Here is a 16,361-nt window from a genome sequence, read left to right on the forward strand (position 1 = left end):
TTGCTAGATCTTTCCTCTACACTTCAATTCTTAGACATCTTCTCTGACTGCGCTTACTTCCTTAGAGACTCTTCTAGTCCCAAGAGTTTAAATATAACTATCTGCTGACAAGTCCCAAATTCATGTCTGTAGCCCAGACCCACCCCTGACGTCAAGCCTTAAGCATCCAGCTGCCTCTTGACATATGTACTCGAATTTCGACATCTCCATTCGAACGTTCACCCCACCTCAACATGTACAAAACTGAACTCCTCTCCCACACCTAACAGCGAGCAGCAGCATGCCTACCTGTGTCATCCACAGGCTTCCTCACCTCACTTGATGGCAACTCCACCTTGCCACTGCTATTTCATGGTAGAGATGGACTAAAAGAACCAAGATTTCCAGAAAACTACATGATGTAAAGTAGGGAATTAAAACAAAAGCTTTGGAGTCAGGTAGCTTAAAATTTCAACTCGGCCTCTGTCGCCTACTGGCTGTGTGACCTTGGACGAGTGACTAACCCCCACTGAGGCTTGGTTTCCTCATCTGTAAAATGTGGATATCAATAGTGTCGAGCACATTTTCACAGTATTCACACTTGTGAAAATTAAAGGAGATAAGCCACGTAGAGGATTCAGCACAGAGACTTGGCAATTTTGAGAAAAAAAAGAAAATTCAGCTATTATTAGAATCACGATCCCCCCCACCCCCCACCATTAATCAACATTTTCATCTTTTTACTCTTCCCTTCCAAAGTCCCCACCCAAAGGTCACCGAGATAGCGCAGGTGAATCTAACTTGAAAGCTACACCGACAAAGACAAAGAGTCCTGATTTGAGTTGAAGAGGAAAAAAAAGGTGCAGGAGTTATGAAATTATTTGAGAAACAGAAGTTCAATGCCCTTGCTTACAGGCTGTGGTTTCTTAGTCTTAGACATTCAAGGGTCTCTATCAGCTTCCCTCTGTTTCCAACTGTATTTTCCACTATTCCCTTAACTGTACCCAGTCAGAATGGCCCACATACGACCTGTGCAGATGCCTCCTGCTTCCCCACATTTCCTCCTCCCGTATCATCTCTCTTTCTTTATCAAAAATTCACTTCAACACACACACACACACACACACACACACACACACACAAATTCACTTCACCTTCCAGTGCCAAGTTGTCCATGAGGCCAACCAGATGTCCCCTCTCCTGGGTGATTTCTGATGACATGAATCTCCCAATATTTGTTTTTTATGCTCTATGTTCAGTCAAATTCGATAATGAAATCCCTTTGAAGGGATCGTCTTATCGAAACATCAAAACTTAAGTGGGAATTCCTCTATCTTTACCATTTTACAGAGGAAGAAATCCAGGCTTTAGGGAAACCAAATCACTGACTCCAAGCTACATGGTTGAAGAGAATTGCTGGTCCCCCAAGCCCATACTTTTGATGCTCAACATTACATTTTTACCAAATTGTTGAAATTTGTGCATTAGGGTTGTGACTAGGCAAAACTGAATATTTGTTTGAGGAAATTTCTATTTTTTATTTTTATTTTTTTTACTGTTAGAACATGCAATATTGGAAATGATAAGTTAAAGTTAAAAAATTTAAAAATCACCTAATTCCAATGTTAGAGTACCAAGTGATTTTAAGCTGTGTTTTTATTTTGTTTTGTCTACCTTTTGGCCTCAAGGCCATAAAAGTCCAACAGGTAAAGAGAACTATCCACCCAAATGACTTTGTCAGTACAGAGGGAAAATCTGTCCTAAATTATGCAAATTATGGAGTAACCAAGGTTTTTAGCTATGGTACTATAATTTTTATAAATTATATGGACTTAGCCCTAAAAATCATTTGATATGAACTGTTTTCAGCAGCAGAGGTGATGTGCAAGTGTTAGGAGCTCAAGTGCTCCTGATATAAGTTCAAATTCTAGCACTTATTAGCTATGTGGTGAAGTCAAATAATAATTGCCTCACTTTTTAATAATTCATCATTCATAGGCTGTGTAGTAAGCATTTTACATATTTTATCTGCTTTGATTCTTATAACAACACAACAAGGTAGGTTTCTTTAATGCCACTTAACAGATGAGGAAGCTAGAGCTCAGAGAAGTTAAGTTACCTGCCCAAGACCACACAGCTAAATTAGCGGCAGAACCCTAATCCAGATCCATGTGGCACTCAGCCCTCTCAAAACCTTGTGTTTTCATCCAGAAAAGGGAAATTCACCCTGAGGGGATAAATTGTAAGGAGAGAGGATGATGCAGATTGTCAGCAGTAATGATGCTAAACGAAACAGTGTATTTTCTAAATTCTCAGGAAGTTAGGAATAAAAAATGACAAAGTAGATCAAACGGGCTTCCAGCATGGTGGAGTTTGGGTAGTCTATCATTTAGGGTGCCTTTGGCTACAAGAAAAAAAAACCCACCCAATCACTAGTGGCATAGCTAATGAGGAGAATATATTATTTCTTGAGCATAAGAATTCTAGAGGTAGGGGGTTTACGTTCATTCATCTTTATAGACCCGGGGCGAGTCAGACTCCAGGCCCTGCCATGTATTATTGGCTTGGTTCACAGGTTTGGCCCCTGTGGTTTCCAGATGGCTGCCAGAGTTCCAAGCAATATACACACATGGTCATAGTGTCCTTTCAAAAGGAAGAGGAGTTTCCTAAGATTCTCCCATTGTAAATTCAGTCACATATCTGTGTCAAGGTACGAGGAGGGCTTGTCAGGTTGCTTCAGTTAGAGAACAGACTCCACCGGCGAAGATAATATGCCATGGATAGAAACCAGATATATTTTTTCTATCCAAGTTTATATCAGGGAATCATCAAGTAAATGGAACTGTAGAGACTGCTCCTGTATCCCCTGCTCCCATGGTAATTTAGCTGAATTGACTCATTGCGCTACTGTCTAATTTGACTATGACCCACAGTAAGAAATAGATTTTACATCTTAACCTGATAGACATGCACATGAATGCAGCAAAGAATTCACAGAACAGTGCTATTTTTTTATTTTTATTTTTTGTTTTTTAAAAGATTTTATTTATTTATTCATGAAGGACACAGAGACAGAGAGAGAGGCAGAGACACAGGCAGGGGGAGAAGCAGGCTCCATGTGGGGAGCCCAACGCGGGACTCGATCCCGGGTCTCCAGGATCATGTCCTGGGCTGAAGGCGGTGCTAAACCACTGAGCCACCAGGGCTGCCCTAAAAAGATTTTATTTATTTATTTGACACAGAGAGAGAGACACACACAAGCCAGGGAGCTGTGGAGGGAGAAGGAGAAGCAGGCTCCCCGCTGAGCAGGGAGCCCGATGTGAAGCTCGATCCCAGGACCCTAGGATCATGACCTGAGCTGAAGGTAGATGGTTAACAGACTGAGCCACCCTGGGCGCCCCAGAATAGTGCTATTTTTATACACTAGTATTTTGTGTTCTTTTCTATTCTATTCTGTTTTTTTTTCTTTCTTTTTAACATTTTATTTATTTGAATAAATAGACACAGAGAGAGAGAGAGAAAGGCAGAGACACAGGCAGAGGGAGAAGCAGGCTCCATGCTTCGGGAGCCCGATGTGGGACTCGATCCCTGGTCTCCAGGATCAGGCCCTGGGCTGAAGGTGGTGCTAAACCACTGAGCCACCCGGGCTGCCCTTCTATTCTGTTTTTATTTTTATTTGTTTATTTTTTAAGACATTTTTTTTAAAAGACTTTATTTACTTATTCTGTTTTTAATGCTGGTTTTGACCCACTAAGTTGTTTTCCAATCTACTAATGGTCACAACACGAAGTTTGATAAAATTGCTTCTGCCATCATCACCCTTCCCGTGTACGGAGACAATGATGGTGAGGGATGTGACTGTGTCCGATGCAACTAGGTATTCTGAGTGCCTGGCACACAGCCTGGCGCATGTTGGCATGCAGTGATGTTTGTTAGATGAACCTGGCAGGAATAAAGACGGCACACGTCATGTCACCACTTTGCATGCGGATATGTCAACTCATATATCTGCATCATTTATTTATTTTTTAGAAGATTTTATTTATTCAAGAGGGAGAGAGAGAGAGCACAGGGTGAGGAGCAGAGGGAGAGGGACAAGCAGACTTGTGCGGGGATCTATCTCAGGACCCTGAGATCATGACCTGAGCCGAAACCAAGAGTCAGATGTTTAACCGACTGAGTCACCCAGGTGCCCCTCCGTATTTTTAATTCAGTCTTTAACATGTTATGGTGTTAATCATCATGGTGGCTATCAAGTGAATGGTGTTTTGCAATGAATATGCAAAATAAATTTTGAGTTAACTTTCCCTTTGGTGTTATCCAGTCTGATTCACTCCCTGCAAGGTTATAATAACAGCCCTAATTTATTGAGGTTATAATAACAGCCCTAATTTATTGAGGTTATAATAACAGCCCTAATTTATTGAGCCTTTACTAACTCAGAGAGAGGTGAAGTAACTTGCACAAGGTCCTAGGCTAGAAAGCAAGAGAGCTGGAATTTATCACTAGTGCCCAGATGCTTAGCCCCTGTGCCCGGAAGTTCAAAAAAGAGAGAATGTTTGGAACCTTTTGAAATATCTTAGATTTAAAAAAAAAAAAATTGAAGCTAATACTTTGGGAGGTTAGCTAATTCTGTGGAACATGGGTCCAGTGAGATCCATTTAGAAGCAGGGATCACCATCAAATAGTCTTAGAAAATATGACTTGCCTTCTCCTGGTTCCTGAAGATTCATAATGGACATCAGCCTCCTAAAGCCCCGAGAGGTCCCGCAGCAAGCAGACCTGCTTCGCTTTAACTGAGCATTTCTCAAACTTAATTACCCATAAAACTACTAGTGGTCTAACCGGTTGGACATAGCTTCTGAGGGACTGTTCTTGGAAAATGCTGAGCTGGGCGTGTAGATCAACGTTGGAAAATGACCTCTTGCAAGATGCAGCAAACCACAGATAGATTTTATTTGAACTTCACAGTGTTTTAATAGTTTAAGTGACTGTTAATATTTTGAAATGGGCCAATGTGACAATACTTCAAAATTATGGCATTCGGTACAGGTCCAGGTTTCAGATATTTCTGGAGAGTGGGAAGTTTCATCCTACATTCCCAAACAGGATGTGAGTTGTGGCTGCCTCTGGGGATGGGGCATTCACTCTCCAGCTCATCCGGCCCCCACGCCTCTCACATTCCCAACAGCGTGGGGTGGGAGTTGTCCTTCACTACAACACTTGCATTATTATTTTTTTGTGGTAGGGTTCAGAGTAAAGTGAACTCTCTCCATCACACACCACGTTACTTCCTTCCTAGCACTTATCACAATTTGAAGCTACTTAGATGACCATCTGGTTAATATACTATAAATCCAGCCTGAGAGTCAATCTGTTGGCAGATGTTGAGCAATAAAGAAGAGGCTTGAATGCTCTCATTTATTCATTCAACAAACAACTGAGTACTTTCTTTGTGCCAGGAATGATTTTAGGGTGGATAGAATGATGTACCTCATGAAAGCTTTCATTCCAATGAAGAGAGCAACAGTAAATAAGAAAACAAACAAAAAGGGGCACCTGGACGGCTCAGTCAGTTAAGCATCTGACTCTTGGTTTCAGCTCAGGTCATGGTCTCAGGGCTCTGAGATCGAGCCCCACATTGGTGGGAGGGGGCAGGTGGCAAGGAGTCCGGTTGAGATTCTCCTTCTCCCTCCCCCTTTGCCCTCCATCCTCCTCCCTCTCTCCAAAATAAATAAATAAATAAAATCTCTAAAAAGGAAGAAAAAGGAAATAAATACATAAATATAAAGGGCTGCGAATGAAATCTATAAATGAAATCAACAGCGTTTTGAGATAGGAAGCAGGGTGGAGAGGTAGCAGATAATTAAATGGGTAGGGGACAGGGCCAAGGAGTTTGGTCCTATCTAAAAATTCAGGGAAAAGGATGGGACTTTTTTTTTTTTCCTTTTTCTGCACAAAGCCAAACCATTCTTAGGTCTGCAGCCCAGTTTTGGCAGCATGCAAAACAGTTTTCTCATTCCTGAGTTAGTGTTTGTTAAACAGATGACAAACATATTCTAGGCTGTGGGTCACTAGCTTTTATATTTTTTATATTTTAAAAAAAAAGTGGATATTTTCCCTCTAATAAATCTGAAATGCCATGATCACTCTGGATGGAGCTTGTACATGTTGGAACAGAAGAATCTTCCACAGATCCCTTGTGCCCGACGGGACCTGCCCTGGGAATCACTCTCCACCCACTCTTTGCCCACGGCAAATGTATTTTTCCATTTTATATCATGCAGAGTGGACCTCAAGAGGATGCCAACAAGTGTGTCCTTAGGCATATCCTCAAAGCAGTGACTGCTGCAAAACCAAACCAAACCAAACCAAACCAAAAATGAAGAAGCAAGAAAAAAAAACATTTCGTTGCTTAATTCTCTATCCACATTTCACTGGCCGTTGGAAACTAAGTCAACAAATTCAACAAATTCACTTACCCCTCAAGTAGAGGAGTTCTGAGAGAGAAAATGGAAAGCCTTATTCGTAGGAAGCAAGTGTGAATTGCTTTCTTTGATAGATTTCTTTCCACCTTCCAACTCTGACCACAATGAACAACTGCTTTATTTAATCTTATAAATACAATAGCCCTGCATCAGTCAACACCATGGATTAATGAGGCTCTACGTCATATAGGTGCTGTGTTAGGCTTCTGCTGCGAGATGAGTTCTTAATACCCCCAGGTTCGGTCTGCGGAGCATTAAAGCAGGTGGTGATCGTAAGATTTACAATAAGGAGCATCCTGCTGGATAGCTGGTCCAGCCTGGCCTGCTTCAATTAGGATAAGCAGATAAGATGAACAATACTGCCTCTCTTCTCCCCAAAAGAGGAGGGCAAACGAGTAAGTGGAATGTTTTCAAGTCTGTGCCACGCAGCTTAGATCCCTCTCTTAGGACACATGCCAGAAGACAAAGAAGAGATAGTTTTCACGTTTCAATATTTTAATGTTCTTTGTATTGCCGTCTGAAGTCCTTGATAATTTCTTAATCAGCTCTGTGGATCACTGGGCAGCTTGTTTCAACCATGGCAATTTGGCAGTCTCAGACAGCGTGCTTTTTGAATGAGCAATTTGACACATAGGAATTTATTGAGAAAATGGGCAGAATTTTATCCACAAGGATTTTTTTTTTTTTTAATTCCAGCAACGTCTGTCAGAGAAAACTTGGGAGGCGCCTGGGTGGCTCGGCCAGTTAAGCCTCTGCCTTCAGCTCAGGTCATGACCCCAGGGTCCTGGTATCGAGGCCCACCTCCCCACCTCGGGCTCCCTGCTCAACGGGGAGCCTGCTTCTCCCTCTCCCTCGGCCTGTCGCTCCCTTTGCTTGGGCTCTCTCTCTGTCAAATAAATAAATAAAACCTTTAAAAAAAAAAAAAAAGTTGGGAAGATTAAAATGATCCAATAAAGGGAGCTGTTCCATTGATTCTGGGACACCCTTACCCTGGACATCCTAAGCCAGCATGACACAGAAATGGAATGAGTGACCTGTGAAAACGATGTTAAGTGAGAAGAGCAGGGTCCTAGAAGGAAGGATCCTTCCAGGGTAAAAATCCTATCTGCCCACTTACCCACACGTATTCATCCTTTTGGAACCCAAAGGGAGGTGTGGAGTGAGAAATTACACCTTGTTGACAGCAGTCGCTTTCAGGAATGGAATGACGGGTGCAGTGTACATTTTTCCTCTTCCCTCACCCAGATTTTCTCATTTTTATAAAAGGAGCAAACTCAAGGTGCTCCTGGCTGAGAAAATACTGCAATCCCGGTAATTCCCTGATCGTCCACTAAAGGGCGCTGTGGGGCTGGAGCCCCCTGAGTTGCAGGACAAACTGCAGCCAGGCTGCTAGAAACTGCACTTCACACCAGAAGTCCTTTTTTGACAGTAATTCCGGAACCATGCAATTCGCAGCGAAGGTGACAAGGCCTTGCTCAGAAATAACACTGACTTTAAATACCCTTAGAACTAGTGCGTAGTGGTCTCCAGCAGATGAGAAAGAGGAAGTTGGCTGTGGATGGCCAGTCTTCGGAGCCTTTCACAATTGGCCATTTCTTAGAAGTCCTGTTCTTTCCCCATTTTTGCTGTGGACTCAAAGGATGTGAGTGCCTTTTTGTCAGCTGATGTGAATTTGAGTGGGAAGGGCGGGGGGGGGGGAATTAGCTAAAATCATAAACTCTCCTTAGGTGGTTCTGAGCTGCATGATAAAGCAAATATATATGTAATGTATGTCTATAAATATACTGTTTTTTAAAAGATTTTATTTATTTATTCATGAGAGACATAGAGAGAGGCAGAGACACACGCAGAGGGAGAAGCAGGCTCCATGCAGGGAACCTGATGCAGGATTCGATCTCATGTCCCTAGGATCACACACTGGGCCGAAGGCAGGTGCTAAACCCCTGAGCCACCCAGGGATCCCTGTCTATAAATATTATATATATATATGTATATATATATATATATATATATGTTTTCCTCTTTCAAATTATATAATTCCAAAATTATAGACATATAATTTTGAAGTTCCACAAAGCATTTTTAGTAGACTTTGGTTTTGGAGTTCCTGCTTATTTCTTAATTTGCTTTCCCTTCTGAGCAAACGGAGAGATAAATTCTATCTTCAAGAATTAACCAAATTCCATTTTTCACCCTCAATCTGACAATGGCTCCATGCAGGTGACGGTGCTCTCAGAGGAAGACAGTCTGGAGACCATTGCTGCCGAGCACACGATGCCCTTTGTGCTGGGGGGGGGGGGGGCATCCAAGTGGGAGAGGAAACAGAGCTTTCCCTTTTATCCCAGGCAGCATGTGGCTCAAATTTCTAACACATGGAAAGGAATGGAGTAATGGGTTTCTGTACCATTCGGGGGTCTTTCAGACAAATTTTCCTGTGTTAAACTGTATACTAGGCGCTGATCCTTGGTACAAGGATTCAAACTGAAACCAGGGGCACACCATCCGTGAAGAAACCTAGGTGGGGGAGACATTTATCACTAATAGGTCCAGACAAGGCTTTCATGGCCTTGACCATTCTGTCTTATGTTTTCACTTTGACAGCGTAGACCTTGCTTAAAGAGGCTGAAATGCAGTTGACAATTCACAGTCGAAGGAAGGTGCCAGAAGTTCCATATGGCTTTTATTATAAACACTCAAATTATGATAACGCGGCATTATTTTTCAACATGACAAATTGTGATCCCGTAACTAGTGTCGCTGCCTATTTGCCCTTTGGAGGCAACAGCAAGGGGGGAGAAATAGGCTTCTTCCACACAGATGAAAAACAAGCTGACACCACGAACACCTGTTTGTATAAAAGAAGTTTCCAGATATTTCCTGAGGAACGTTTGAGCTTCAGTCTAAAATTTCTGTTTGCTGAAAATGATCTGGAGGCCTGATGAGAATAGCAAAGACATATTCGTAGTTAGGAACAAAGATCGTTCTACAAATAAGTCAATATGTAAGGCATCATCTTTCTGACTGGGTTTAGTTTCTCCCTCTGGGTGTTTTTTTAAAATTTGGAATCACTCACCTACATTTTGTTTTAATTTTGATTTTTATACCTAATACCTGGCTCAAAATTTAAAAAAAAAAACTATGAAATGGTACATCTATCTACCAATGCCACCTCCAATAGATAACCACTGTTTGAATTTTTAAGTGTATCCTTCCGGGGTTTCTTAGCACATACATAAGCAAATACAAGCATACTTTTTCATTCCTTTTTCTTTTTTTTACACAGAAGTTAATATAATACACACTCTGTTCTAGTCCATGCTTTTTTTCCAGTCAGCACGATTTTGATATCTGTACCGCTTTCTCGTTTCTAACACTTGTGTAGTATGCCAGGGTGTGGATGTGCCATGATCTAGTTCACCAAGACCCTAACAATGACATTGGGCTGGTTTCCCAACATTTGCTAGTGCCTCACTGCAATAAATAACTCCATGCATTTGTTTTTTCACACGTGTGTGAATTGGGGTTTAGAGTCAACTCTTAGAAGGGGAATTGCTAGATAAAAGAGTCTGTTCTTTTAAAAAAAATGTTGGTGGATAATGCCAAATTGCCCTCAATCAGGACCAAACTAATTTACATTCCAATCAGCAGTGAATAAGAGTGTCGGCTTCCCAAACCAGCCTCCCAACGGAATGTTTCCAAACATTTGGATTTTTTTTTCCCCCTCTCAATCTTTCCTTTTATGGCATCTGGATTTTGAGTCGCAGTTACAAACGTCTTCTCGATCCAAAATCATAGAATATAAATATTTTCCCCCATGTTTTCTTCTAGTGTTTTTATCCATTTGGATTTTTTCTTTGCATAGGGTTGATTTAGGACATCAAATTAATTTTTCTTTAGATGACCACCTTGCTGTCCCTGTGTCTTTTGTGAAACAGCTCTTCACTTCAAGATAGGTCTGAGGTGTCATCTTTATTGTACACTCAATTCCCCTATGTCTCTGGATAAAATGTGTTGTATAGCAGCGGGGAGCAGTAGGGACAAGAGAAATTAAAATAGGAAAACTCTTGGCAGAAAGATGATATTTGATGAAACACCTGAAGAAGGGGGTTGGTGGAGGCAGGGCAACATGGACTGCACATGCTTTTTGCCTCTGAGATAATATGGGCCTGGAGTCAACATCCAGCTCTACTCTATGACCATACGCAAGTTATTTATCCTTTTCGTGCTTCAATTTATTCATCAGTAAAAAGCAAAACAAAGCAAAACCTGCATATAATACATATACTTCATGAAATCCTTGTGCAAATGAAATGAGGCCTTCTAAACTAGTTTAGCAGGGCCTAACACATCAAGGTTGGTCATTATTATTATTATTATTATTATAGACCTTTTTTTCTCCTCATTCTACATTCCTCAAAGAATTCATGGCTGCAAAATAATCCACCACATGGAATACGTAAATATTTCTATGCTTGTAGAAATATAGGTTAATGTACCTTTGAGGTTAATCTCACGTGTTAATGGCCCATGCTAATTTATTGGCCTGTTCCAGAATTGTTGGATTTTTTTTTATCACTTCTTATTCTTACTCTTCTAGAACTACCCTAGAAAGCTTTTTAAGAAAAAAAAAATTTTAATATTTTATTTATTTATTCATGAGAGACACACAGAGGCAGAGACATAGGCAGAGGGAGAAGCAGGCTCCATGCAGGAGCCCGATGCGGGACTCGATTCCAGGCCCCCCAGATCACACCCTGAGCTGAAGGCAGATGCTCAACCACTGAGCCACCCAGGTGCACCTAGAAAATTTTTAATCTTGAAACTGTTGTAGATTCACATGCAGTTGTAAGAAATAATACAAAGAAATCCTTTTATCCAGGGTCCCTCAGTGGTAACACCTTGCAGAAGTATGATACAATATCACAATCATGATACTGACATCGGTCAAGTCCCATGGAGAACATTTCCACCGGGACAAGGACACCTCATGATGTCCCCTTCTAGGCTCATCCACTTCCCTCCCACAACCACCCCTTTCCCAACTCCTGGCAACCACTCACCTGATCTCCATTTCCATAGTTAGGTCATTTCAAAAATGGTATATAAATAGAGCCATACAGTATGTACACTCTTTGGACAGGTTTCTTTCTTTCAGCAGAATTTTCTGGACACTCATCAAGGTCATTGAGTCTATAAATCCATATTGTTCTTTGGGGCGCCTGGGAGGCTCAGCTGTTGAGCATCTGCCTTTGGCTCAAGGCATGATCCCGGGGTCCCGGGATCGAGTCCCACATCGGGCTCCCTGCATGGAGCCTGCTTCTCCCTCTGCCTGTGTCTCTGCCTCTCTCTCTCTGTGTCTCTTGTGAATAAATAAATAAAACCTTTAAAAAAAAAAAACATATTGTTCCTTTCCTTCCTTTTTTATTGCTGAATACTATTCCGTGCTATGGAGGGACCTCATTTTGTTTCATCAATCCTCCGTTGAGACACATTCAGTGGTTTCCAGTTTGGGGCTATTACAAATGTAGTTGCTTATAAACTTTCATGCGTAGGTTTTTGTGTGAATATATGTCTTCATTTCACTGGTGAAAACAGCCCAGGAATGCAATTAATTGCTGGGTTGTATTGCGGTTGTGTATTTACTTTGTCAAGAAACTGGTAAATTCTTTTCCAGAGAGGCTGTACCATTTTATGTGCCCATCAGCAAGCAATGTGTGAGTGATCTCGTTTTTCTGTCTCCTTGGCAGCACTTTTTTTGGTCAGTGGCTCCTCTGTTTCCAAGTCTAGGATCGATGAGGCAAACAGACACCCCAGGGCACTCCCCACTGCGTGGTTCCTCCATTCCCTAGCCGGTCTGTCTTCTCCTCTTCGCCTTGCAGAGAGAAACCTGGGATTTCCCATTGTGCTCACTGGGAGGATCAGGAAACATTCATATTCTCTATCTTTCTGAAAGCAGAAGTCAGGTCCTCTTTAAAAGCCAGTAGAAGAAGAAAAACCATTTCAGGGAAAGGGCTCAAGTTCAAGCTTGAGGATCTCAAGGTGAAAGGCCACTGGGGAAGCTCACACTGGGGAAGATCCCCAGCCGACCAACCCCCTCCTTGCCCTGAGCAGGGGGGCTTACCCTCGGCTGCTGTCCAAGACTCGAGAGCCTGCTGCATCTGGGAAATCAGAGGGGCAGAGGTCAGCATCTTCAGAGATGTCAGGAGGAGATGCCAGGGCGTGGAGGAGAGGGTTGGAGGGCTCCTCCGTTCCTGGAGCCCTGTGGAACTGTTTCTCCTCCATTCAGAGTGGTTTACCCTGGGGAAAGAGGTACTAATGCTCATCCGCCGCCCTCAGGGGATAGCCGTAGTGGCAGGTTTTCCGTGATGGTCCCCTAAACCCATGGGGACCACCCAACCTCCCACCAATCCATTCCCCCTTCGATGGACTTCACTGTGTCCCATGGTATCTCCAGGAGGTTCCTAAGTGTTCCCTGGGTGTCGACGTTAGTGGAACTGAAAAACCTAACCCCGAACCTTCCCCAGCCCTGTTCCCTCCTCATCCTCTCCGCATTTTTCATGCTCTTGTCTCTGGCTAAAGTTCACCCCACCCCACCACCACCACCTCCACTGGTCTACCGGGGACAGGCTCCATGGCCAAGGGCAAACACTGCTTCACCCTCAGGCCTTCGCCTCCCTCTTTTCCAGTTGTTCTCAGCCCCGAGGCACATGGCCATCCCCTGGGATTCTGCAGACCTCCAGAAATCCTCATTTAATTGGTCTGAATAGGTTTGGGCATTGGCTTAAAAACTGCCCAGGTGGTTGGTTCTACTCTGCAGCCCGACTAAGCGTCCGTGAGCCAGAGGGGCACACTTGCCCTTTAATCAGAGGACTGTCCTCTCTCTCAGCCTTTATCCACTACGAGACTGGCAGCAATAGGAAGACTGTGGAATCACTAACATTCCCTGAATGCTTAGCAGGTGCTACCCCTTGTCCTGAGTCCTTTTAGTGGACCATCCCATTTCCTGCCCCCATGACCCTAAGAGGCGGGTGCTGCTCACTATTCTCCTTTTATAGATGAGCACACCGGTGCACAGATGTTAGAGAACATGCCCAGGACTGCACAGGTGTGGATGGAGGAGCAGGGAGTGGAGTCTGGGCCGCCGGCTAACAGGAACCCGGGCTAACACTCTGTGGTCTCTCTGCAACCTGGGCCTAGTCCGAGTTCCCCCATAGTTAGTGAACGAAGATGAGGAAATGAGTGAATGGAAATCACTCTGTCCGAGGCCACACTGTAAGGCAGACCTAGTGGGGCGTTTCTCAGTTACATTTATTCCTTGTACCGCCTTCGTAATGGCTCATCTCCCAAAACACCTGTTTGATTATTTATGTAATAGTTTGTTTTTTTTTTATCTCAAATTGTATTTCAAGTCTTCTTTTTACTCAGCTACACCTAAGCAAAAATATCCATAGTACCAAAGGTTCGAGGCTAGGAATATTTTTTCGACAGCACACTGAAACACGAACTTGGTGTGGGCGCATGCACACGCACCACCTAAAACAAAATCACGGCACCTGTAGGTACACCTGCACTCATCTGCTATAAACAGAATTTTCAGCCATCCTTCTGCCTTCACAATGTGGATCTGAATTATATCTTGAATTAAAAAAAAGTTCAACTCATTCTAGAACCCGTGTTTTTGTTTTGTTTTGTTTTTGTTTTTGTTTTTTAAAGAGCATCTCTTCCAAAACAAAAACAGTTTTTGCCTAGAATGAACTAGAAATCCTAACAAGTTTGTTAAGGTCGTGGATTTTAGCTGCTTTTAGTTTTATGTAGTTCCAGATCTTTATTGAGGCATTTCTCAAGAAGTATCTCTCTGTTTAGAAACAGTGCTGGGGCTGAGGGAACCCTGGGGAATACATGTGTTATTGTTACCTTTTGGAATATTCATCAAAATGTGTGTGGGGTTTTATTTTTATTTTTAGGGCCATTTCACAAAAGCCCCCAAAATAGTAGACTATTTTAATGCATAATCTTCTGGCCTGGCCTCTGGCATTAAGCTAGTCTTGTGTACCAAACTTATATGCCAAGTGAGTGCCGAGGGGAACAGGTGTATAGAAACTCAGAGAAGGGAATGCATAGATGCTGTGGATTTCAAGACCCAGAAAGATGTCAGTGAAGAATGGATGGGTTTGAGGTAACCTGCCCTAGCCCAGGGTCATAGACATAGAGATGGGTAAAGGAATACAGGTTTGGAATGCATCCTGCCCTCCTGCGTGAGTTAGAGGAGAAAATCAGTCCCTGTACTACATTCCTTGCACCAATAAACTCCCAGATCCCCAAAACAGAGCTATTATTTTAAAACATCAGTACTTTTAGGGGCATCTGGGTGGCTCAGTCAGTTGAGCATCTGACCCTTGGTTTTGGCTCAAGTCATGATCGAGTCCCACTTTGGGCTGCTCTCACAGCGTGCAGTCTGCTTGAGATTCTCTCTCTCTCTCTCTCTCTTTCCCTTGGCCCCTCCCCCTGCTCTCTCTCTCTCTCTCTCTCTCTCTCTAAAATAGGTACATAAATCTTTAAAAAAAATCAGTACTTTTGAAAAGTTGGTATGATTTGCACTGTGGGGCTCGTGGCAAGTCAAACAGAGTCTCTGGGGATAATGTACAGATCGTTAGACTAGGTGACCACAAAGTTGGGAAATATTGGCATCACACACAACCTCTTTGTAGAATTGGGAGAAAAGGGGTTTTGTTCAGGATGCAACGTGCACTGCTGTGTTTGTTACCCTCTAGCTCCAAACAATGTCCCTCCAACTAACTGCAAATGCTGAATATGTTAGAAAGCAGAGGAGGGGAAGGAAGAGTGAGTCTCATAAGCTCCTGATTGTTCTGCACACCCGTGGGCAGAAGAAGTATGGCTGGAATTAGGGGGTAAGGGAGAAAGGGGTGCGAAGCCAGAGTATCACTGTGAGAGTCTGCATTCAACAAGTAGGCCATGGTGAAAACTCTGTTTTACACCTAGGACATAGCTGGCAGCAAGGGGAGAGAAGCACAGGAGATCCCCACCGTGAGTGGCTCTGTCCCCGGGAACCCAGAAGAACGGGATCCTGCAAAGGAGGACCCCCAGACAACAAACACAACCGAGAATAATAATTCCATCATGAGCTTCTTTAAAACTCTGGTGAGTGGTTGCCTCCCCTTCTTTCCTTATTCTATTGCTCAAAAGTTCTGTTAATTGTATATATTATATAAAATTTTATATATATAAATTATATTATATACTTATAATTATAAATATATTTTATATAAATATAATATATTTATATAAATTATACATATTATAAATTATAATATAAAATATAATTAATATATAATTTATTATATATAATAATAGGTACAACATATGATATATAAATTACATTTATATATAATATAAATATATTATACTTATTAATGTAATAATATAATTACATTATACATATATAATAATGTAATTGTATATTAATGTAATATATAAAATTATATTACATATTAATATAAATATAATATAATTTATATATAATATAAATATTTATATTTTTGGTTTTGGTTTTTTAAAAACAAAAACAGAGCAGCTCACTTCCACTTTAAATTGCAGCTCACCTCCGTCTCATTTCCAGTGGCTAATTTGTACTATATTCCTATATTCTCAGATCTCTCCACACACAATTAAAGACTAACATGATAAAAAACCAAAACCAATAATTTATATATTTTTAATATATTTATATATATTTATAATATTTATTATATTATATATAATTATATTATATATTTATATATTACATTAAATATAAATATAAATTATATTTATATACCATATATCATATATAAATATATATGGGTAATATATACCCATTATTGCATTGAATGGGGT

The 16,361-nt window shown here is 41.7% G+C and overlaps 1 protein-coding gene across 10 annotated transcripts in view; it reads left to right on the forward strand.

The window, feature by feature from the left end:
* The window catches only part of BCAS1 (brain enriched myelin associated protein 1), a 98,173-nt gene that overhangs the window by 40,604 nt on the left and 41,208 nt on the right, over window positions 1-16,361 (forward strand). For all 10 annotated transcript variants that reach the window (XM_041733360.1, XM_041733362.1, XM_041733358.1 and 7 more), the window contains exon 5: window positions 15,468-15,626. In XM_041733360.1, the coding sequence (XP_041589294.1) occupies window positions 15,468-15,626 (159 nt within the window). The remainder of the gene's footprint in view (window positions 1-15,467; window positions 15,627-16,361) is intronic.

Source organism: Vulpes lagopus, chromosome 18, assembly GCF_018345385.1.
Source record: "Vulpes lagopus strain Blue_001 chromosome 18, ASM1834538v1, whole genome shotgun sequence".
Lineage (NCBI taxonomy): Eukaryota > Metazoa > Chordata > Mammalia > Carnivora > Canidae > Vulpes > Vulpes lagopus.